Source organism: Balaenoptera borealis (assembly GCF_965194805.1).
Source record: "Balaenoptera borealis genome assembly, chromosome: 2".
NCBI lineage: Eukaryota > Metazoa > Chordata > Mammalia > Artiodactyla > Balaenopteridae > Balaenoptera > Balaenoptera borealis.
The window spans coordinates 146,334,547-146,357,194 of record NC_138867.1 but is presented as its reverse complement, the minus strand read 5'-3'; the positions used below and the strand labels follow the sequence as shown (position 1 = coordinate 146,357,194).

Here is a 22,648-nt window from a genome sequence, read left to right as displayed (position 1 = left end):
GCACACAGGTAGAAGGCAAAAGGTGTTTAATCTCAGGAGCTGATGTCTTTGAAAATAAAATATTGTGGATAGTGCTCAAAAAGATAAGGTGCAAAGCCTGTGGTTAAGGTACCAGGAAACCAGTAGCAACTGAAAAATGAGAAAATAATCTTTGAAGGGATTTTTATACTGCATAACAGCAGCCTTAGAATAGTATCATGGAGAAAGTCAGAGCTTTGTTGGACTTCCTTATACTTATCTTACTGTTAAGAATTGTACTTTTAATTTTGCATTATATGGAGGGATGGACAAAGTGCACAAAATCTGTTTACCACTTAGGGCTTCTAAAGATCTCAATCCAGCCCTGGTAAAGAAGGATTCAGAAGCTTTTTCCAAGCTCAGATTTACAAAGTGCTGCCACTGATTAGTGATGTCTGTAACATTTTAGATAAAGGAAGTGGTGATGGCATCAATCCTGCCCCATAACCACCAGCCCAAGCTGAAAAATTCTTTTTTATCTGATAGATCAAAGTACTGGAATTTCAAAAGAAAAAGATAAACATCTTCTAAGAGAATCGTATTATGTAGGACTTCAAAAGGGGGACTTTGAGCAACACGATGAAATATTTTTCACACTAGATTTATAGGAATCCAAAAAATATTTTTTCTAAGCCTAACTCAGCAAACCCGGTATGGTGAGGAACTTAGTAATGAGATTCAGGTCTGTAGCCACCTTGGAAGCAACTTGCTATAAGAACTAAAGTAGATGACGGAGAAGGTGATGGATAGTATGTCTGAGACTTAGCAAACTGGTCATCCAGGGCTAAACTGGCCACATGGAAAACTCCTTAGGTAACAAAAAACACTCAGACTTCTGGTCCCCTGATTCAGCAGGCCTTCAACCTGACCTGCGAATCTCTATTATTGGTTTAAGTTCCCTGGTGGTTCTGATGCAAACAGATGTTTGGGTTATCCTTTTTTTTTTTTTTTTTTTTTTTTTTTTTTTGCCTCACAGCATGCAGGATCTTAGTTCCCTGACCAGGGATCAAACCCATGCCCCCCTGCAGTGGAAGCACGTTGTCCTAACCACTGGACCACCAGGGAATTCCTGCAAACAGGCATTTGGGAACAATACCTGGAACCACCTACCTTCCGTAAATAGCACTTCTCTCAGCCAGACTTTGGATGATCAGATATAGAGAGCAGACAATTTAAGGACCCGTGGAGTTACCGCCTTCCAGGGCAGCCTGGGAGAGCTGGTCCATGTTTGCGGGGGGCGGGGGTATGAGGGAATTCCTCCTCTAAGATGCCTGAGCGTTAGGAACGGGATCCCTAAGCGATTGCCCACGACCTCATGGGGCACAATGACTGTTTGACAGCGACTGACACTGATGTGGAAAAGAAGGTGAGGAAGATCCGAGCCCAGACCCAGAGGCATCTAGACTTGTATGCAAGAGACGGCCTTCGAACACTGTGCATCGCCAAGAAGGTGAGAACAAATTCCACGCTTAGTGGCTGAAAGGCCTCGACCCTGCTTCTGTCTTTTCTATTTCTTTTTTTAGAAGATCCTCAATGTTGGTTGTTTTAATATTTTCAAAATTAGCTATCCTGACCACAGAGACCCATGACTTTGACAATTTTGCTGGGACAAAAATCTGAGTGGCAAGGGTCCTTATTAGTGTGGCTTTGTGGTTCCTTGCTTTCCATTGTCTATGTAACTGATAACCTATAACTCATAATTTTTTTAATGTTATAATTTTGCCTTCAAATATCCTTTGAACATTTGCATTATTTGCCTAGATTTGGAATTGGGGAGATTTTATGTGATCACATACAAATCTAGATTTCTGGTTTCTCTTGAAAATGCAGAGGATCTGGAAAACTGGATCTCCATTCTTGAATAGCTACAAATAGCTAGAGCCATGTAGCATGTAGCCATGTAAGTAGAGCCATGTAGCTGATCCCTTTGATGAAAGATATATTCTGCTGTGTTCTGGGACTGGTCATGGTTCCTACCATTCCCGATCGCATTGCCCTTGGCCCAGCTATAGTCAAGTAGATTACCCACCTTATGCCCTTCAGGTCTTTCACTTTGCTGCCCCTACAGGAAAGGAGGCAAAGAGCTATGAATCCCAGAGCTGGGGCATCTAATGAGGCACCTAAAATCAGATAGGGGAGCTAGGATGGGCATGCATTTCGAGATGGCTAGAAGTGGCTTCTTCTCCATAAATCCCCAGAGCTCTTCGTCTCTTTTGTAGGTGCTTAGTGCACCATAAAGTTTAAGAGCACCCACTTTAAAGCCAGACCTACCAAGGGACAAGTCCCAATCTCACCACTTATCTGTGGTGTGACCTTGGGCAAGTTTCTTCACCTCTCTGAGTTTGGGGATGTTCTTATCTGTAAAAAGGTGCTAGTGTTCCCTACCTCATATAATTGTCAGGGAGATTAACTAAGATAACACAGGTACAGCGCCTGGGAGAGTGACCAGCATTACTATTCTATAAATTGTAATTATATCCTTACCACCTTCTATTTTTTATTGACATTATCTATTCCTATTTTGCCTCCTCTGATAAGACTGTTCTTCCTTGAGAGCAAAAGGCCTACCTGTGTCCCCTTGGTTTTCCCTACAGTGCCGTGCACGGAGGGAAAATGAAAGAATATTTGATGCTTGAAGAAAAGAGTCATTCATTACTATAAGAGACAGTGAGGACATAATGCCAACAGAGGGGTCTAAAAGTGCTATGGACTCCAGATATGCCCTCTAGTTGGATTCTTTCAGCCATTGGGCACCCCCCATAGCTGGTGGAATGGTCTACCAGGCTATGCAAGATCTGGCTGCTCCTTACCTTTCCAGCTTCATTGCTGGTCCTCTCCACCTGGCTCTCCATCCTTAAGCCAACTGGTATGTTCAAGGGACAGAAAGAAAGCCAAGTCCATTGCTATTTCATGGCCTTTGAACTTACCCCTCCCTGTGACAGAACCCTTCTCGTCATTGGATCTCAGCCTACATGTTACCTTGTCTAAGGGACCTGATGATCCAAATGAAATAACCCCTCTTCCCACAACTATCCCCCTACCCTGTCGTACGCCATCATATCACCCTCTTTGTTTTCTATATGGAACTCCTTGACATGATCCATTCTTTTAAATTATTCACTTGGATAATGTCTCTCACCCTCCACTAGCACATAAGCCCAGGCCTATAGGATTCTTGTCTGTCTTGATCACTGCTATATCTCCGGTGACCAGAGCATCACAGGGGCTCAACAGAAGTTTGATGATAATGGAACACGAAGAACAATCCTTCATCAATTCAAGACTCAAAAAAAAAAAACGAGGGAAAAGCCCCATCTAATTGTACAGTGAAGCTCAAACTGGCCCGTAGGAGGCCCAGCACATGGGCAGGGGGAGGGAGTCACCCAGAGCTGTGAACAAGCCTCTTCCTGTTGCATAGATCTTAAGTGAAGAGGACTTCCAGAGATGGGCCAGTTTCCGGCGTGAGGCTGAGGCGTCCCTCAACAACAGAGATGAGCTTCTCATGGAGACAGCACAGCACCTGGAGAATCAACTCACCTTACTCGGTAGGTAAAAATAAGTTATCATTACATTTTAAAAAAGGAATGCTGCAAGCTGGAAAGGGAGTTCTTGGCCTTGATTCTGACACTGCTACAAATGTGTCTCAGTTAGGAACCTCCCTGGGGTGCCCTTCCAGGCATTTGGCGCCAATGGGCTGTGCCAATATCCAACCCAGACTCCACACACAGCTTCCTGAGGATGCCCCAGGAGCATTCCTGCACTCCCTGCTGGATGAAGCCTGGTCGCTTCTTCTCCAGTCGTTCAAATGTTTTTGAGCACCTACTGTGTGCCAAGTAGCATGCTAGGTATTGTGGCTACAACAGAGAACAAGAGCCGCAGACCCTCACCTGAAACTAACACAACATTGTAAATCAACTCTACTCCAATAAAAGTTTTAAAAAAAAAACACAGACCCTGCCCTCCTGGAGCTCAGAGTCTAGCAAAGACACTTGGATGATTAAACAAGTAATTTCAACAGAGTGTGATGAGAGCTGGGCTGGAAGATGTACCTGGTGGGATGAAAGCACAAAGGAGAAGGTGGCAACCTACTGTGGAGCCAAGGAGGGTGCAGGACAGCCGGAACTGAGCAAAGGAGCTGGTCAAAGGGGGAGGGTGTTCCAGGAGAGGGAAGGGCCCGAATGAAGGCCTGGAGGCAAGAAAGCCTGGGCTGGCTGGAGACTCAGAGGTCTTCTACGGCTGGACCACAGAGTGCGGGGGAGATCAACAGGATGAGGCGAGGTGAAAGAGATCGGCAGGAGGCAGGTTATGAAGGGCCATGTAAGTCATAGGCTGAAAGTTTGGAGAGGGGAAGGGAATCAAAGCAGGGACAGATTTGTGTTTTACAAAAATCACTCTGCTGCTGTAGTAGTTAGATAGATACTCTCGAGGGAAAGATGGAAAACACCAGCTAAGAGACAGCGTTGGATTTCTGTTGAAGGAAAAGCATTGCCAAGGGAGAAGGGGGAGGCTTTATTTATCAGACTAATCTCTTCACAGCTCGGGAATAAGATCCAGGAAAGGCGATGCCTGAACAGCATGCGCATACTGGCCATGTGGCGAAAGGCTTCTTTCATCTTGGGAGGCAGTGCTGGCCTGGGGATGAAGGCCACATCTTGGCCCTGTGGAGACCCTGCTGTGTGCCCAGGGACACATCCCCACACCCCTCTGAGCCTTTGCGCCTCCTCTGGCTAAATCACCAAGCTCAGCCAGGCAGGGTTGAAGGGGGAAGACCCAGGGTCACTGTAAGAAGACGGTAATACCTCTTTGTATATAAAAGGTACCAGCAAGATTTGGTCAGATGGGTGGAAAACAGGGGGGAGACAGGTTTGCTCCCCACCTCCTTCGGCTTTTTTGTTTCCTGTGTTTGGACTGCAGGGGCCTCTGTCTGCTGCCTCACAAGGCCCCCTTGAAAGCTGGCCTCGAGAACCCATTTTAACAGGAACTAGAGGGTAGCTAGTCCAGACAGCGCCATCCGGCACCCCGGGCCACCCCCAGAATGTCAGCCCATTAGGGCACCTGACCCCCTTCACACCCTCTCCCCTGCGGTCTCTTTTGTTTCAGGGGAGCCTTCTGGCCTCAGCTGGTGAGAAATGCCCCTGAGCCGGTAGTGCATGAAAGAGAACACGCTTGTCAGGACCCGTCGGCTTCCCTGGCTGAGAAAGGCTCTCACCACCCTCCTGTTTCATTTTCTCTTTCACACAACTAAATGTGTTTTTCCTGCTCTCTCCTTCACTCTGCCTCCCGGTAACACACATCATTTTCAGTCTCACCTTCCAGGCGAACGCTCGGCGGAAAAGATGGGGATCAGGCATCACTTTTCATGGGTTGGTTTACCTGTGCCCTCGGGCCTGAAATACACAACAGGCACATTTCAGGATAGAGAGGTTTGTTTTCTTCCCTGAAGATGGCTTGCGATGGAGAGGACTAGGGCTGGGAAGAGATTTCATCCTGCCACGAAGAAACTGCCGTGCCATTAAAAAGCTGCCATGCGTTCACACCGAGTCCCACAGTATTAAATCAGCTTTTCAATATGCATCTAATGTAACTGCTTTGCCAACCTATTGTCACTCGGGATTATTAAAAGAAATGGCACGCCTGTTCCTGCCCAGAGTGAGATGGGTAGCCATTAGTCTGTGGTCTGAAATGAATCTCAGTTTAAATGCAGATTTATTTTTGCTTCATCGCTTAGCAGCTATTGGATATTTGGGTATAGAATCATCAGCTTTGGCTCAAAGCTTGAGACCATTCAAAAAATGATGGAATCCGCATCTTTAATGCCCTCCAAGAACGTTATCAAAAACCCAAGTCTCTGTTAATTCTGCAGTGAGCGCTTGCAGAGCAAAGATTCCAGCCTCTCCGTATCTTTCCACTCCTCTTGCCGCTAGGCCAGTCCAGCCACACCAGCTCTCCTCTGACTGTCAGCCCTGAATCTCATCCTGCTGCCTCCACCCTCCAATCTGTTCTCTAGAATGATCTTCTTAAAATTCACAACCGATCCCATCACTCTCCAACTTAACTCCCTTTAATAGCTTTCTTTGCTACCAAATAAACGCCAGATCCCTTCATGCCCTGACAGGCTCCGCATCGTCCAGCTCCTCCCCTCCTTGCCTGGCCTCGTCTCTCACCCTGCTCTGCCTGCCTTTCTGTGTCATCTTCTGCTCTGACCTCTGGGCCTTCACACATGCTGACACCTCTGCCTGGAATTCCCCTCCTTCCCCACCTTTTGGGTTTATCTCCCAGGTCTGAGCTTAAGTGGCCCTTCCTCAGCAAAGCCTTCCCTGACCTTCCAAATGAAGTTCGGGTCTCCTGATATATGTTTGCCCGGCACCCTGGGCTTCTCTCCTCACATAGCTCAGTTATAAATCCTTATTCAACAGGCCTTTGAGCACCGAGAGGGTGGGGACCAGCTCTGTCTATTTCACTGTTGTATCCTGGGCATTTAGCACAGCCTAGAACATGAGAGATAAGTTAATAATCACTGCCTGGCTTGATAGGGCTTTGGGGAAATTAAGCAGCTACTTTCTCAACATAAATGTGAGTTCTGGTGTCTTTAATCACTCCAGGAGCCACTGGGATCGAAGACCGGCTGCAGGAAGGAGTTCCAGACACGGTCGCTGCTCTGCGGGAGGCTGGGATCCGGCTCTGGGTGTTGACTGGAGATAAGCAGGAGACAGCAGTCAATATTTCCTATGCCTGCAGACTGTTAGACCAGACGGACACCGTTTATTCCATTAACACAGAAAGTCAGGTGAGGCCAAAGTAGAGCTCAAATGTCCAAGTGCGGAGCAGCTTCTAGGCCAACAGGAGATGGGATTGTGGGTGGGACTTGGGTACACAGGAGAAGCACCCCTACTCCCAAATCTTGGAGTTCCTAGGGTCCTAGAAGGCATCCAGCCCAATATCCTCGACCCCATCCCCACATATGGTTGACCAGTCTATTTATATTACATCTAGCAGTACCTAGGAGCAAGTTGTGCCTCTCTCGAATCTCATCCTTGGCCCAGTCTCCCCATTCTACACTTGAGAAACTGAGGACCACTGGAGCTAAGTCACTTGCCCAGGGCCACCCTGGTAGTTTCTGATGGACTAAGTCTAAAATGCTCTTCTCTGGCCAGGCCAGTGCTATTTGCATCATACCAGACTGTTTGCTCACAGATCCTCAATTGTCTGTTCCTTGTACTTTGGATTAACTTATCCATTGAAAAACCCCAATTAAATAGAAATGATTCTGAGTTTAAAATTTCAGCTCCAGTTCGTATGTGCAATTTGTTGCCACAGAATAAAACCTGAAGGAAATGATACGTGAGACCAGTATGTTTTGATGGGATGGAGGAGAGAGAGAAAGATAAGCCAAGTTTGAAAACTGCAATTTTCAGCCTGAATAGGTTGTGAGTGGCAGGGAGCAAGGTTTGGAGACAGAGGGCTGTGTAAAGTCTAAAGAAGCGTATTTAAAGTCGTAACACAGTTTTATATTTAGGAGGAAAAAATCTATTTTCACGATGCAAACTGCAGAAAGTAAAGTTCCACTATCTCCTTGGCTGATGAATATGGGAAGTACGTGTTGAGTTGTGTGCTCCTATCAAAGGGAGCAGGACTGGATTAGATGTGCGGTTGTAACAAGGAAAGCAGTGGGTTGCGGGGCGGGGGAGGCACCTGGAGACCTAGAACATACCATGGGGAGAAGGATGGAGAGAGAGAGGAAGATGGAAGATGGAAAGAACAGCGCAGAAAGAGAGGCAGGAAGGATGATGGAATCTCACTCCTTCACTTTTGCCTGAGGCTGAACTGGACCCAGAATAGACGTTTACAGGTTTCAATTTGGTTTTCATTCCATGGAGAATCCACGTACACATATTTTTTTAAAGAGGTAGTGAATCCTAATAAAAGTGCCAGAGGCCCTTTAGATGAATTGGGGAAATCACTTACTTTCTTGTCAGGTGAACAGATAATGCCATGATTAGATTAAACCCTGATGAATTTTCAAAATGAAACTACTCTCAGGGAAATCTTGGCGTTAATATCATGCCTAGGAAAGAAAGTAATTTGCAGCTTGCTTGAGTGCTTGATCCCTGTAATAGTGTGGATGTCTGCCTGCCCCACTTGCAATGGAAATTCCATTTGCAATGATCATTTCACTCCAGCAGATTCCAGGAGGGTATCAACAAGCCTGTGAGTGCTCCTGAGGGGGATAGAGTGGGCTTCTGTGGGTTCTGTTAAAGGCAATGCATTCCTGTAGGAAGCGGAAGGTGTCTCTTGATTAATTAGCCAGAGTTCCCAAGGAACTGTGGGCCACGTTCCAAGTTGAGCTCAGTCACTGTCAACAATTTTAAAGCTGTCCACAACCTTCCAAGATGGTACCTGAAATGTTGGGCCCTGCCTACACCCCCAGGCCCACTAAACCTGGAAAATTAGGCTTTCTCATCCCCTTGGAAAAGTAGTAGGTACAGAGATATGTTAAGACAGAAACTGGGGAAACCCATTCTAAATCTCAGACTTATTTAAACCCCAGTTTAATGTAATTACATATTTGGTGGATATTTCCTCCAAGGGTTTTAATCTGCCTGATTCAATATAAATTGATTTAGGGCTATGGTTTCTTTGTTATGTATCTTAAAGCTATAAGCAAGGTATGGGACCTGTCTAGACCTCAGGGTTCTCATCCATAACATGAGAAAGTTACTAACCCATCACTGGAAATGTTGATCTGTCAAGGAATTTTAGAAGGGACTATATAGTATTAGATAGGAACTGGTAATAGCAACTATTATTGTTATTATTAACAACATATATTGAAGGCTTAATATGGTCCAGATACCATATCTCTCTGAAATTCATTCTTCTTATCTGCAGAATAGGGATTAAAAAGATTTATTTCAGAGGCTATTGGGAGGGTTAAATAAGATCACAGAAGAACAATACTTACTAGCACTGTATTTATATGAGTTAACAAATTACCCCAAAACTTAGCAGCTGAAAACAGTGAACATTTATTATCCCACAGTATGTGTGGGTTATGAGTCCAGGAGCAGCTTAGCTGGGTACCTCTGGTTCAAGGTCTCTCCTGGGGTTGCAGTCAGGCTATCAGTCATGGATGTGAGCTCATCTAAAGGCTCAACTGGTTGGGTCATTTGGTGATGGAGAGGAGTCCTTCTTGCAAGCTCACGGACATGATTACTGACAGGCTTTGGTTCCTCACCACAGGGGCCCCTCCACCGAGCTGCTTCACAACATGACAGCTGGTTTTCTCCAGGGTAAGCCATTCAAGAGAGAGAGTGAGAAAGATTGCCAAAATTGGTAGCCACAGTCTTCAGATAAACTGACCTGGGAAGCGACATCCCATCACTTTTGCAGAATTCTCTTCATTAGAAAGGAGTCATTAGTCATAACCACACTCAAGGGTTGGAGATTACACAAGGAAGGACTTGAATACCAGGAGGTGTGGAGATCATTGAGAACCATCTTAGAGGCTGCCTGCCTCAGTACCTGACAGATACTGAATGTTAAATGAATGGTAACGATTGCGATTATTACATAGAAAATTTGAAATAAGTAAATTCAGAGATTTTATTTTGAAGCTTATATTTCCAATGACTTGCTGCAGTCAGATTTTGGAGGAATTGACAGCATACCTCATTTTATTGCACTTCATTGCATTTTGCAGATACTGTTTTTTACAAACTGAAGTTTCGTGGCAACCCTGCATTGAGCAAGTCCGTTGGCCCCATCTTTCCAAAAGCATTTGATCACTTTGGGTCTCTGTGTCACATTTTGGTAACTCTTGCAGTATTTCAAACTTCTTTATTATTACTGTATTTGTTATGGTGATCTGTGACTAGTGTTCTTTGATCTTTTAGGGTACCACGAACTGCAACCATATAAGATAGGGAACCTAACTGATAAATGTTGTCGGTGTTCTGACTGCCCCATGGACAGGTTGTTCCGTCTCCCCCCACTCTCCTCAGGCCTCCCTGTTCCCTGAGACACAACAATATCAAAATTAGGTCAATTAATAACCCTACAATGGCCTCCAAGTGTTTGAGAGGAAGAGTTGCATATCTCTAGCTTTTAACCAAAAGCTAGAAATTCTAGCTTTAAACCAAAAGCTAGAAATGATTAAGCTTAGTAAAGAAGGCAGTTGAAAGCTGGGACAGACCAAAAGCTAGGTGTCTTGTGCCAGTTAGCTAAGTTGTGAATGCAAAGGAAAAATTCTTGAAGGAAATTAAAAGTGCTACTCCGATAAACACATGAATGATAAGAAAGTGAATCAGCCTTATTGCTGATACAGAGAAAGTTCTAGTGGTCTGGAGAGAAGATCAAGCCAGCCACAACATGCCTTTAAGCCAAAGCCTAATCTAAAGGAAGGCCCTAACTCTCTTCAATTCCATGAAGGCTGAGAGAGGTGAGGAAGCTGCCCAAGAAAAGTTTGAGGCTAGCAGAGGTTGGTTCATGAGGTTTAAGGAAAGAAACCATCTTCATCACATAAAAGTACAAGGTGAAGCAGCAAGTACTGATGTAGAAGCTGCAGCAAATTATCCAGAAGATCTAGCTAAGATCATTAATGAAGGTGGCTACAGTAAAGAACAGATTTTATATTTATAAGGAAGAAGATGCAGTCTAAAACTTTTATACCTAGAGAGGTCAGTGGCTTCAAAGCTTCAAACGACAGGCTGACTCTGTTAGAGGCTAATGCAGCTGGTGACTTTAAGTTGAAGCCAATGCTCACTGACCATTATGAAAATCCTAGGACCTTTAAGAATTATGCTAAAATCTACGCTGCCAATGTTCTATAAAAGGAACAACAAAACCTGGATGACAGCGTAACTGTTTACAGCATGGTTTACTGAATATTTTAAGCCCACTGCTGAGACCTACTACTGCTCAGAAAAAAAGATTCCTTTCAAAATATTACTGCTCACTGACAATGCACCCGGTCACCTAAGAGCTCTGATGGAGATGTACAATGAGATTAATGTTGTTTTCATGCCTGATAACATGACATCCATTCTACAGCTCATGGATCAAGGAGGAACTTCAACTTTCAAGTCATTATTTAAGAAATACATTCCATAAGGTTATAACTGCCATAGGCAGTGATTCATCTGCTGGTTGTGGGCAAAATAAATTGAAAACCTATGGAAAGGATTCACCATTCTAGATGCTATTACGAACATTTGTGACTCATGGGGAAGAGGACAAAATATCAACACTAACAGGAGTTTAGAAGAAGCTGATTCCAACCCTCATGGATGACTTTGAGGGGTTCAAGACTTCAGTGCAGGGAGCCACTGCAGATGTGGTGGAAATGGCAAGAGAACTGGAATTAGAAGTGGAGCCTGAAGATGTGACTGAATTGCTGCAATCTCAGGATAAAACTTTAATAGTTGAGGCGTTGCTTCTTACGGATGAGCAAAGAAAGTGGTTTCTTGAGATGGAATCTACTCCTGGTGAAGATGTTGTGAAGATGGTTGAAATGACAACAACGGATTTAGCGTTATTACATAAATTCAGTTGATAAAGCAGTGGCAGGTTTGAGAGGATTGACTCCAATTTAGAAAGTTCTACTGTGGGTAAAATGCCACCAAACAGCATTGCAGGCTACAGAGAAATCCTTCATGAAAGGACGAGTCCATCGATGTGGCACACTTCACTGTTGTCTTATTTTAAGAAATCGCCTCAGCCACCCCAGCCTTAGCAACCACCAGCCAGATCAGTCAGCAGCCACGGACATCGAGGCAAGACTCTCCCCCAGCAAAAGGATTACAACTTGCTGAAGTCTCAGATGATAGCACTTTTTAGCAATAAGTATTTTAATTAATATATGTACATTTTTTTTAGACATAATGTTATTGTATACTTACTAAACATAACTTTTATATGCCCTGGGAAATGAAAAATTTCATGTGACTCACTTTATGGCAATATTCACTTTATTGCAGTGGTCTAGAACCAAACCCACAGTATGTCCAAGGTATGCCCATAGATACTGTGTGCCAACCCCAAGTTCCAGCAAGGACTACCTTGATCTCTTTCCCAGAAAAGTGCTGCGGGTATAACCACCTGCTCCTGACCTCCTTCCTGTGGCCCTGCTAGGTCCTTGCACGTCCTATTGCTTTCAGTGCTCAGTGTAGCATCCCCTAAAGGAAGCCTCCAGAACAATGAACTGCAGTCCTACTCACTCCAGAAGAAATTATTCCAAATATTCTCAGAAGCTTCTAGATCAGGGGTCTCCACACTTGTCATTTCAGAACAACCTTCACGATTTTTGCCTAAATCCACATATTCTCTATACTGTTGTTTATTTAATGATTTCATTTAAATAGACTCACTTGGAACTTTTCAAAACTTATTTTTAGAAGAATTTTTTAGCACTACAGTAAATGAAAAATCATCATCCCTTGCCACGGATAAAAGAACACTGCTAAATAAAGACCCCGTGAACAGAACAATGAAATTAAAATTGATAACACCGCTGACTGCCACCACTTTTCTCTATCTTTATTTAAAAGTGATGTTTAAACAAGTGAAAGAGGTATTAAGGATATCTTTAGATCCAAGATCTGTCTTTATCTTTGATACAGTCAAAAGTAATGGAGGAGAATTGATAAGAGGAAATAATTTCTTCACCATGTTTCAAGGTAAACATCAGAAAAAAATCAATAAGACTCACATACATGGTCAGTTTTAACCAGGACGACCAATGCATTTATACAAACAGATAAACACGCAGTCAGTGTATTTTTTCAGTTAAGAAGCCACAATTCGAGATGACCTTGGGCAAGTTACTAAGGATTTCACTGTTTCAATTTCCTCATCTCGAAACTAAAGTCAGTAATACTCACCCTACCTACCACACAGGAATGTTCTGAGGAACAAGGGAGAACAGAAATGACGTGTGAGAAATGGAAAGCAGGACACCAGCATGACACATTGTCATCATTTACCATCATATCAGTATCATTTACTACATTCTGTCATCCCTGTAAAAGTCCCCCATCTTGCTGAGCTGTCTCCACTCCCATTCCCAAGCTGTCTCTCCTATTTTGGCCATTAATTTGGTTCCAAATTACTATTGCTTTGATGCTGTTTGAAATATTGCAGAGAAATGTCAAAATCAGAGAGTGAAATCCCAGGTCATCTCTATGGGGGTAGAGTTTTATAACTCTTTAACTAAAGGATAAAGTGACATTTTTAACCTGTTTCCAATGTTGCTTACTAACACCAAATTCATTATTCTGCTCTTTATAGGAAACCTGTGAATCCATCCTCAACTTGGTATTGGAAGAGGTAAAGCAATTTCATGGACCACAGAAGCCGGACCACAAGCTCTCTGGGTTCCGCCTACCTTCTGCGACGCCACCCCCCACCTCAGGAGCTGCAGTTCCAGAGGTTGGATTGGTCATAGATGGGAAGACGTTGAATGCCATTTTCCAGGGCAAACTGGAGGAGAAATTTCTGGAGTTGACCCAGTATTGCCGGTCTGTCCTGTGCTGCCGCTGCACCCCACTGCAGAAGAGTTCGCTCGTCAAGCTGGTGCGAGACAGGCTAAGAGTCATGACCCTTTCCATAGGTACCCGTCATGCGGAGATGTGGGGGGGAGCTGGGCAAGGCCACTCTGGACCAGAGGTGAGGGGTCAGGTGTCACCGTCAGGATGCTCAGGCTGAGGGTCATTGTCTTAGAGGGAGAGAGTTCAAAGTGACAATCAAGATGTGGCAGTCAGCAGGTGAGCAGAAGCTAAGCAGAGTGGGAGAGCAAGCCCAAGTTCTCAGGGTGAGCAGGTCTGCTAAGGAAAAGTCAGGACTTGGATGGAGGCCGAAGCCAAGAGGGGCCTCAAGTTCAGAATGTCCAGGTAGCTCAGTATACATTCAGGCCCACTCACTTCTGGGATGCCGACCATGTGCCCTTCAACACTTAACATGTGGCACAATACCACGCACCTCAGGTGCCTGTGGACTTGATATTCTGTCGAGTGTTGATGGCTGGTGGGGAGATTTTAAAAGTGAAGCTTGTCCCGCATTTAGTGTTGTATATTCATTTCTAAATATAAGACTCCACACAAAGCAAACCCTCAATAAACGCTGGCTTCTTGGTTGTTGAAGAATTTCTCATAGGGGATTAAATTTTAGCCATGGTTGAGGGAGAGAAATTAAGTGCCCTTACTTCAAACCTCCCAGGAACAACCAAAGCTGGTTTACAAGAACCTTCACGATCTGGGCTCCATTATCTCTCCAGCCACCTTCCTCCCCGCAACATTCAGCAGTCCATGTCCCAACCACATGAAGCTGCTTTCCATTCTCCAGGAGCCTCGTCCTCTCTCGCTTCCTGACCTTTGCTCAAGCCGCTTCCTCTGTAAAACCTCCTCCACTCCCGCCTAATGTTCCTTTACTCCGTGGGCTCCCACAGAGTTCCACAGCACTGTTACGCCTTCAGTGCTGGGCTGCTCAGGAGACCAGAAGTTTCTTGAGTGGAGGGCCAATGTCAGTCTTACTCAGCTCCATCCCGTGCCCAGCACATACCGAGCACATGGGAAACGTTGCTTTCGTTTAAGGACATTCTTACAGATGGTTCAGGTTCTCTTCCTCCTACAAAGACATGGAAAGAGATTTTCTTTCCTGGCATTTCAAATAAGGGGCCTACTTTACATTGGTGGGTTTTTTTTTTTTTTTTTTCCTTTTCTCCTGGTCTTCAGGTAAAAGCAGTTCAAAACCAGAAAAAAAAAAAAAAAAAAAAAAGAGGGAGTGGGCAGAAAGAATAGAGGGAGCAGAGCTTTAGCAACTGCATCCTAATTTTATTCCCTGAATTGTCCTCTTCAAAACTTCAGACACGTTCAAGGCAATAGCCCGGGATTGATTCCCAGAGGTGAGGGACTGGCTTCACTGCCACAGCCGCAGAAACAAAACCAGCAGGGCAAGAAATAGCAGGATTCCACACCTCTGCTTCCACTGCTTTGCTAACAGAAGAGGTTAAAGGGTGGATTTGTTCTGCCATGGGGAAGATGAAAATCATGCACTGCTGTGCTATCAAGGAAAAAAAAAATCGTCGTTAGAAGAATAACAGCAACTTACACTGACAAAATTTTTGAGCTTAATGAATTTTGTTGCCAGATAATTAGGAGAAGAAAATTTTCTTCCCCAAATCCATATTCTCTCTAATATCTCATATAAATTGACTTGCAGATTATTATAAGAACCCACTGGAAAAACAGGTGGCGCCAGGAGAAGGAGAAGGATGAAAGCAGTTCAGTCTACAAATCATGGCCCTCAAGCTGAGACTGGCCCAGTGCATATTTCTGTAGAGATGCTAAGAATGGTTTTTGTGTTTTTAATGGTAAAATGTGTAAAAACTATTTGCCTCTCAGCAGGAACAGTTGTTCAGTTTTGCTTCTTGGCCCACAAAGCCTAAAATATTTACTATCTGGCCCTTTACAGAAAAAGTTTGCTAAACTCTACTCTGATGGGTAAGGCATCATAGTCTGGAAAAGCCAGGCTTGTGAGGAAGACCTCACTATTTAGAGCTGTGCCGTCCAACATGGTTGCCACCTGTTATATGTGGCTATTTAAAGATAAATTTAAAATTAAATAGAAATTCACCAGCCACATTTCAGTAGTACTAGGGGGCTAATGGTTTTCAAATTGGACAGTAAAGATATAGGACATTTCTATCACAGAAAAATCTGCTTGACGGTGCTGGTATAAAAGGTGGCATGTGTGTGTATGTATTTCCATGCCCTAACCTCCAGTTTCCTGAAACAACTGATTCATTGACTGGGAACTCAAGGTGACTCAATGTACCTCAACCTAAAAAATGAGTCAATCCCATGTTCCTATATTTAGAAACATCACTGAACATTGTCTCTGTCCTTGGGCACCATTGACAATCTCTGATGATTTAGCTGTCCGGCATTCCAGTTGTCTTGATATGGTCAGTATAAGTTCTACTGAGTGAGGGGAGGTATACTGGCCATGGAAACAGAAAGATCTTAGTTCCAGTGCTTCCGGGTCCCTTCATTACCTGGATTATTACCTTGCCGAGTCCCTGTGTTGCTCAGATTCTCCATTTGCTTCTCAGTGAAGCCCACTGTAACACCTGTGAAGGCCTTTTTGGCAAACTGTAAAGCACTGCCCAAGGCTCACATACCATTGTATTCCCAATACCTAACACTGTACCTAAAAAAAAAGACACAATAAATATTCGGTAAATGATAAAGAAAGAGTAGGGCTTCTTGTCCAAAGAAGAAAAGATCTCTCAGGCTAAATGCCTGTAGCAATGACTCTTCCTATAGGACTATTCAGAGCAATATTAAAAGGATTCACTTATGTACAAAATAGGGACAATTTAGTGCCACTTGTATAAAACTTCTCATTGTCACATAGCAGTTGGACCAGGATCTCATGACCTCTCTCCTTTCAGGTGATGGAGCAAATGACGTAAGCATGATTCAAGCTGCTGATGTTGGGATTGGCATCTCTGGACAGGAAGGCATGCAGGTATCATTTGCTTCAACTCTACTTGTTACTTTCTTACTCTCCTTTATCCTTATTGGTGGGTTAAGCAATTCCCCACAGCGTTGGAGGAATTTCTACTGAAGAGCTTTGCAGAAATATCATCTGAAAGGCAGATATCCTTGCCTGTATGTAACCTCCATCACCACATCCCTACTGCCCAGTCCTTCAGAATAAAGAGAGTGATCAAAGATGCTTGGCTTCTTATAGACAGCTGGCGATACCCATATTCTAAAGCCAAAGAGTACCCAACCATTCAGGGAAAACACAGACTTACCCTGATTCCATGCTTCCTCCCTGTAACCTCCACCCACATCCAAGTTTGCAACGCCCTCTGTGAGCACTGACAGATGTAAGGACATCGGAAAATATTTTTCAAGTGCCATTTTAGTCGTGATGGCTAGATGGACCTATAAGTTGCTTGGTATACCTTAAAAGTGTACCAAAATTACTCAAATTCAGCTTGGAACGAGCATACTAACTTCAGCTGCTAATGTTCCCCATTAAGACAGACCCCACCTTGGGGTTTTGAACCATTACCAGTTGTATTCCCACCACCAGTGCAGACATTAGGTGGTGCCTAAATTTGTTGGTGGGGAGGAACGAACACCGTCACCTTGTGAGTGTCTACCGTAGGCCAGCACTCTATTCGCACTTCACGCTTATTGTCCCAATTAATTTCAGCAGCCACCACCCTGTGTGTTAGGGATTGTTATTCCACTTTTTCAGATGAGGAAACTGAGGCTGAGAGAGGTTAAACGCCCTGACCAAGACTCGGACCAGGATTTATAACCAGGCACGTCCAAACCTCATACTCCAAAAAAGTACTATGAACTGGGCCTTGTTCTGAGTCATCCCAAGGGCAAAAGACACGTTTCAGCTCCATGGAAAGGAAGATCTATCCATCCATCAGCTCCACATGAGACTGGAGAAAATGGCCTGCCTTGGTGGGTGGCCAAGGGTGTTGAGAGGTTTGAGGATCACTTGCATGGAAGCCCCTACTCTCTGGTCAACCATCACATCCCTAGATGGTGCCCAACACGCACTGGTTCACAATAAAGGCTTATTGGATAAGTGGAAGGAGGTGAAGGGCCAGACCAGACCACTGGTCCCTTCTGACCTGCCCTCCTTGGATTCTAGTGGGGTTTGCATTTCCCAGAGGAGAGGGTGGGGTGTCAGAGTCCATAAAGCCACCCAAGGGTGCTGCACGTGACAAAGGGTCTTTTAGACCCTTCCGGCTGTGGACCCAGAACAGAGCAGCACCCTCGAGGGAGCCTCTTCGGTGCATTGGCAGCTGTGAACGGAAGCTGATGTGTCTGCTGTGCCCTCTCAGGCCGTCATGTCCAGCGACTTTGCCATCTCCCGCTTCAGACACCTCAAGAAGCTGCTGCTTGTGCACGGACACTGGTGTTACTCACGCCTGGCCAGGATGGTGGTGTACTACTTCTACAAGAACGTGGTGAGTAGCCCTGCGGTAACCTCCCGCCCGAGCCTTGGGAGTCCTGGCCAGGGGAACCAGCTCTCCCCGCTGAAGTAGACAAAGCATCTCTATGTAAGGAAATAAGTCGGGCTAACCTGGATTTTCAATCCTGAAACTGTCCCTTACTAGCTCAGTGACCTTGGGCAAGATAATTCAGTTCTCTGGGCCTCAATTTCGTCTTTGATAAAATGGGGCTAGTACTATTTGGTGAGATTATGGTCAAGATTGGCAATACTGTCTGGCACGCACCTGGCACATAGGAAGCAGCGTGAGTACTCTGGAGTCAGATCAGATTTGGTTCAAACTGAGGCTCCAGTATTTGGTAATGGCTTCACGCCTTAGTTTCCTCATCTGTAAAATGGGGATGGTAATAGTACCTTTCTCACACACTTGCCATGAGGATGAATTGACAGCTTGTGATTAGCGCTTAGTGATCACCCTATAAAGTTAGCCGTTCTTTTTTTTTATCATTGTTGCTGCTGTTGTAACTCCTAGAGGGCCTCCATAAATGAGGTTTCTTTTCTGACTGCAAAGAAGAAGGATTTGAAGAACAACTCGCCTAACTTGTAGCTTAGGTTTCCTCCCCAGATAGAGTCACCCGGATATGCAAAAGCAGCACCCTGACCCTCAGGAGAGTGAAGGGTAAGGTTTAGGATCTTGCGCTTCCACCCAAGACCCTGTGTATCACTTCAACATCCCCAGCATTCCCAACAAGGACTTCTAAAGACAATATCTATTCGCAAAAATGTTTAGAGCAGGGTGACCATCTGGGTTTTAGTCTTGCCTGACTCTAGTATGCTGTGTGAACTTGAAAGAGTTACTTCAACTCTCTGAGCCTTGGTTTCCTCATCAATAATATGGGGAGACTAGGACTCTCTCTTGTCCCTAGAAGTATTATCGAGAGGATTTAGCATCAGAGCTCTGGATCAAACGTAGCACTATACAATCATTTGAAGGTATTATTGTTTCTCTGAAAGATATGTGTGTTTTTGTCTTGTTGATAAGGGCCCAAAGCAGGCACACACCAACTGAGGTATTAAAACTGTCAGAGGCTCTTGTTTGCAAAGCCCTTGATTAACAATGGGCATAGGAAGAAGTCAGAGCACTGCTGTACTAAGGGAGAGAACAGGGCCTGCGTCTTTCATTATCTAGCTTGAGGACCTTTGAATAATCCCCAAGAGACTCCAAATAGAATCTAATTCCTTTTTGCATAAGGAAAAAGGGAGGATTAAGACCAGAGTGATGGAAGGGAAACACAGTAGCCAAGTAGCAGCTACAAAATGGCATATATTTTTTCCTCTCACTCCATTCTCCCAGGCCTGCTTTCAGGCACTGTCACAGTTACCCTGACTCGGGAATAAGCATTTCTGTGCAAAGTTCAATGTATATGTAAATAAGCAGCATGACAAAAAATAATGTAAATTCCATACACTGGATGGTACCATTTCAGCAAGTCCATGCAAACAAGTCTCTATTTGACCAGAAGGACTGTGTAGTTAGAATTCAAAATGCCCCTGTTTAATGTTTTTTCCTTGCCTCCAAAAGAATCATTCTTTTGAATAAGCACAACCTCTCCTCTGCATCAAATTTGTGAAATAGAAAAGGAAACGTTTCCAGCCAGCCATGCTTTCAGAGCTTAAATGATATTTATTTCCAGCTCAGTACCGGGATGGAAATTGCGATACTGATGCTGTATTATCTCCCCTTTGCAATTAGAGGGTGGAGAACTATGACTTCCATATCCGAAACCAATTTCAGAGGGGATTAAAACCCTGCCTGCTCTGAAATGTGAACAATGAATTAATTACTGCACTGTAGCTTCTTGGGGGGAAAAACAGGCGCCCAGTCTCAGCGATGCCATCACGGGGTTCAATGCGCTCTCCCCGGGGTGCAGAGATTCCAGCCAGGCAGAGCAAGTGGAAACGCACAAGGTCCTAACATGACCTGCGGAAGGAAACACACGTTCATGGTAAAACTCCAGGATGCTTGTGAGGACAATAGAACCACCAAGATGTACTTAGTTTGTTCAAATAATTATTGAACCTCTGCTGTGTCGGGAACATCATCAGGCACTGGGTATAGAGCAGAGATCTAGACACACATGGTCCCCACTCTCATGAGGCTTACGGTCTAAATCGGGGCTCAGCAAACTTCTTCTGCAAAGGGCCTGCTCATAAATATTGTCTGCTTTGTGGGCCGTATAGCCTCTGTCGCACCGACTCAGCTCCACTGTGGCAGCTATAGACAATATGCCAATGCATCGTTGTTGCTCTGTCCCAGTAAAACCTTATTTTTGGCTGGACTTGACATGCAGAACGTAGTTTGTCACCTCCTGGTTTCAATAAATCTCAAAGTGTGGTTCCTGGACCCCCAGCATTAGCTCACTTCGATGCTCATTAGAAATGGAGCTCCTCAGGCTGCACGCAAGACCCACTAACTCAAAATCTTCATTGTGAGTAAGATCCCCAGGCGATTCATATGAACATTAAAGACTGACAAGCACTCCTATGGGGGAAAGAAATTAAAATTTTTAAAACATTTTCTTCGGTGCATCTCCCTAGAGTAAGGCCAGGGTGCTATGGACATATCGCCAGGAGACTCTTATCCTCATCAATCCAGAAGAAAATAGCATTTAAACCATGGTCTGAAAGACAAGGATATTTAACTATGAGTTAATCAGTTTCCTGGCCAAGGAGGAGATGTCTGACAACCTGAGTCCTTACAGGAAATATTTCAGGAAGTTTATGCATCATTTTATAGCATACATTGTATCTAATTCCAAAACCAACCGTAAGAGATTTACAGTAAAAACACAAAGGCAGTAGGCAAGTTATAAAGGAAACATAAGAGTGTAGATCAGGACATAGAAAAAGGAGTTTAGTCGCGCCAGGAACCTGGGATAAGACACTATTTTTTTTTTTAACACGAGTCCAAATTGTTTACTATTACATTCAACAGACATAAACTACTCTGTCAAATTGCTTATACAAGTTTCTAAATGCTTTCTTTCAATTTCTTTACTTGTCTCATCATGGACCAGTAACAAACATTCCTGGGTCAACACAGGTCCATGAACAACACTTGGAGTCGCACTGGTATACATATGTCTCTAACTGAAAATCCCTGGTAGAGCAGAAGAGGCAGAGCAGTATAATGACGTGGTATTAAAAGCCCAAGACTGGAGGTCAGGAACCTTGTATTCTTTTTTTTTTTTTTAAGGATTAATACAGTTTCAATTTTTTAATTGGATTATTCCTTTATTTTAATTTTTGTTTTATATAAGAGTATACTTGATTTACAATGTTGCGTTAGTTTCAGGGGTACAGCAAAGTGATTCAGTTATACATCTACATATACCCATTCTTTTTCAGATTCTTTTCCCATATATGTTATTAGTAATCATAACAGTAATAATGTTATTACTGATGATTGAGTAGAGTTCCCTGTGCTATAAAGTAGGTTCTTGTTGATTATATATTTTATATTATCTATTTTATATAGTGTGTATATGTTAATCCCAAACTCCTAATTTATCCCTCCCCCAACCTTTCCCCTTTGGTAACCATAAGTTTGTTTACAAAGTCCGTGAGTCTGTTTCTATTTTGTAAGTTCATTTATATCATAGTTTTAGTTCCACATATAAGTGATATCATATGATCTTTGTCTTTCTCTGACTTATCTCACTCAGTATGACAATCTCTAGGTCCATGTTGCTGCAAATGGCATTATATCATTCGTTTTTATGGCTGAGTAATATTCCATTGTATATATATATGTACCACATCTTCTTCATCCATTCCTCTGTCAGTGAACATTTGGGTTGCTTCCATGTCTTGGCTATTGTAAATAGTGCTGCAGTGAACACTGGGGTGCATATATCCTTTCAAATTATGGTTTTCTCTGGATATATGCCCAGGAGTGGGATTGCTGGATCACATGGTAGCTGTTTTTAGTTTTGTTTTGCTTTTTTAAATAAGACTCGTGTGAAATAATGTTTTTTGTTTTTAATTTTATTTATTTATTTATGGCTGTGTTGGGTCTTCATTTCTGTGTGAGGGCTTTCTCTAGTTGCGGCAAGTGGGGGCCACTCTTCATCGTGGTGCACGGGCCTCTCACTATCGCGGCCTCTTGTTGCGGAGCACGGGCTCCAGACGTGCAGGCTCAGTAGTTGTGGCTCACGGGCCTAGTTGCTCTGCGGCATGTGGGATCTTCCCAGACCAGGGCTCGGACCCATGTCCCCTGCATTGGCAGGCAGATTCTCAACCACTGTGCCACCAGGGAAGCCCTGTTTTTAGTTTTTTAAGGAACCTCCATAGTGGCTATATCAATCTACATTCCCACCAACAGTGCAAGAGGGTTCCCTTTTATCCACACCCTCTCCAGCATTTGTTGTTTGTAGGTATTTTGATGATGGCCATCCTGACCAGTGTGAGGTGATACCTCACTGTAGTTTTGATTTGCATTTCTCTTACAGTTAGTGATGTTGAGCATCTTTTCATGTGCTTTTTGGCCATCCATATGTCTTCTTTGGAGAAATGTCTATTTAGATCTGACAATTTTTTGACTGGTTGGTTTGTTTGTTTTATATTGAGCTGCATGAGCTATTTGTAT

General features: G+C 43.9%; 1 protein-coding gene and 1 long non-coding RNA gene across 10 annotated transcripts in view; one reads left to right on the top strand and one right to left on the bottom strand.

The window, feature by feature from the left end:
- ATP10B (ATPase phospholipid transporting 10B (putative)) overlaps nucleotides 1-22,648 on the top strand; it is a 298,840-nt gene that overhangs the window by 249,297 nt on the left and 26,895 nt on the right. For all 6 annotated transcript variants that reach the window (XR_014241061.1, XM_082378751.1, XM_082378750.1 and 3 more), the window contains 6 exons: nucleotides 1,359-1,468; nucleotides 3,437-3,563; nucleotides 6,621-6,805; nucleotides 13,303-13,624; nucleotides 16,466-16,542; nucleotides 17,891-18,016. Coding sequence is in view for 5 of the 6 variants with exons in the window: in XM_082378751.1 (XP_082234877.1) it covers nucleotides 1,359-1,468; nucleotides 3,437-3,563; nucleotides 6,621-6,805; nucleotides 13,303-13,624; nucleotides 16,466-16,542; nucleotides 17,891-18,016 (947 nt within the window). In the remaining variant the exon portion in view is untranslated. The remainder of the gene's footprint in view (nucleotides 1-1,358; nucleotides 1,469-3,436; nucleotides 3,564-6,620; nucleotides 6,806-13,302; nucleotides 13,625-16,465; nucleotides 16,543-17,890; nucleotides 18,017-22,648) is intronic.
- Nucleotides 19,662-22,648, bottom strand: part of LOC309622728 — a 150,086-nt gene continuing 147,099 nt past the window's right edge. For all 4 annotated transcript variants that reach the window (XR_014241077.1, XR_014241078.1, XR_014241079.1 and 1 more), the window contains one exon: nucleotides 19,662-19,981. This is a non-coding gene — a long non-coding RNA (uncharacterized lncRNA). The remainder of the gene's footprint in view (nucleotides 19,982-22,648) is intronic.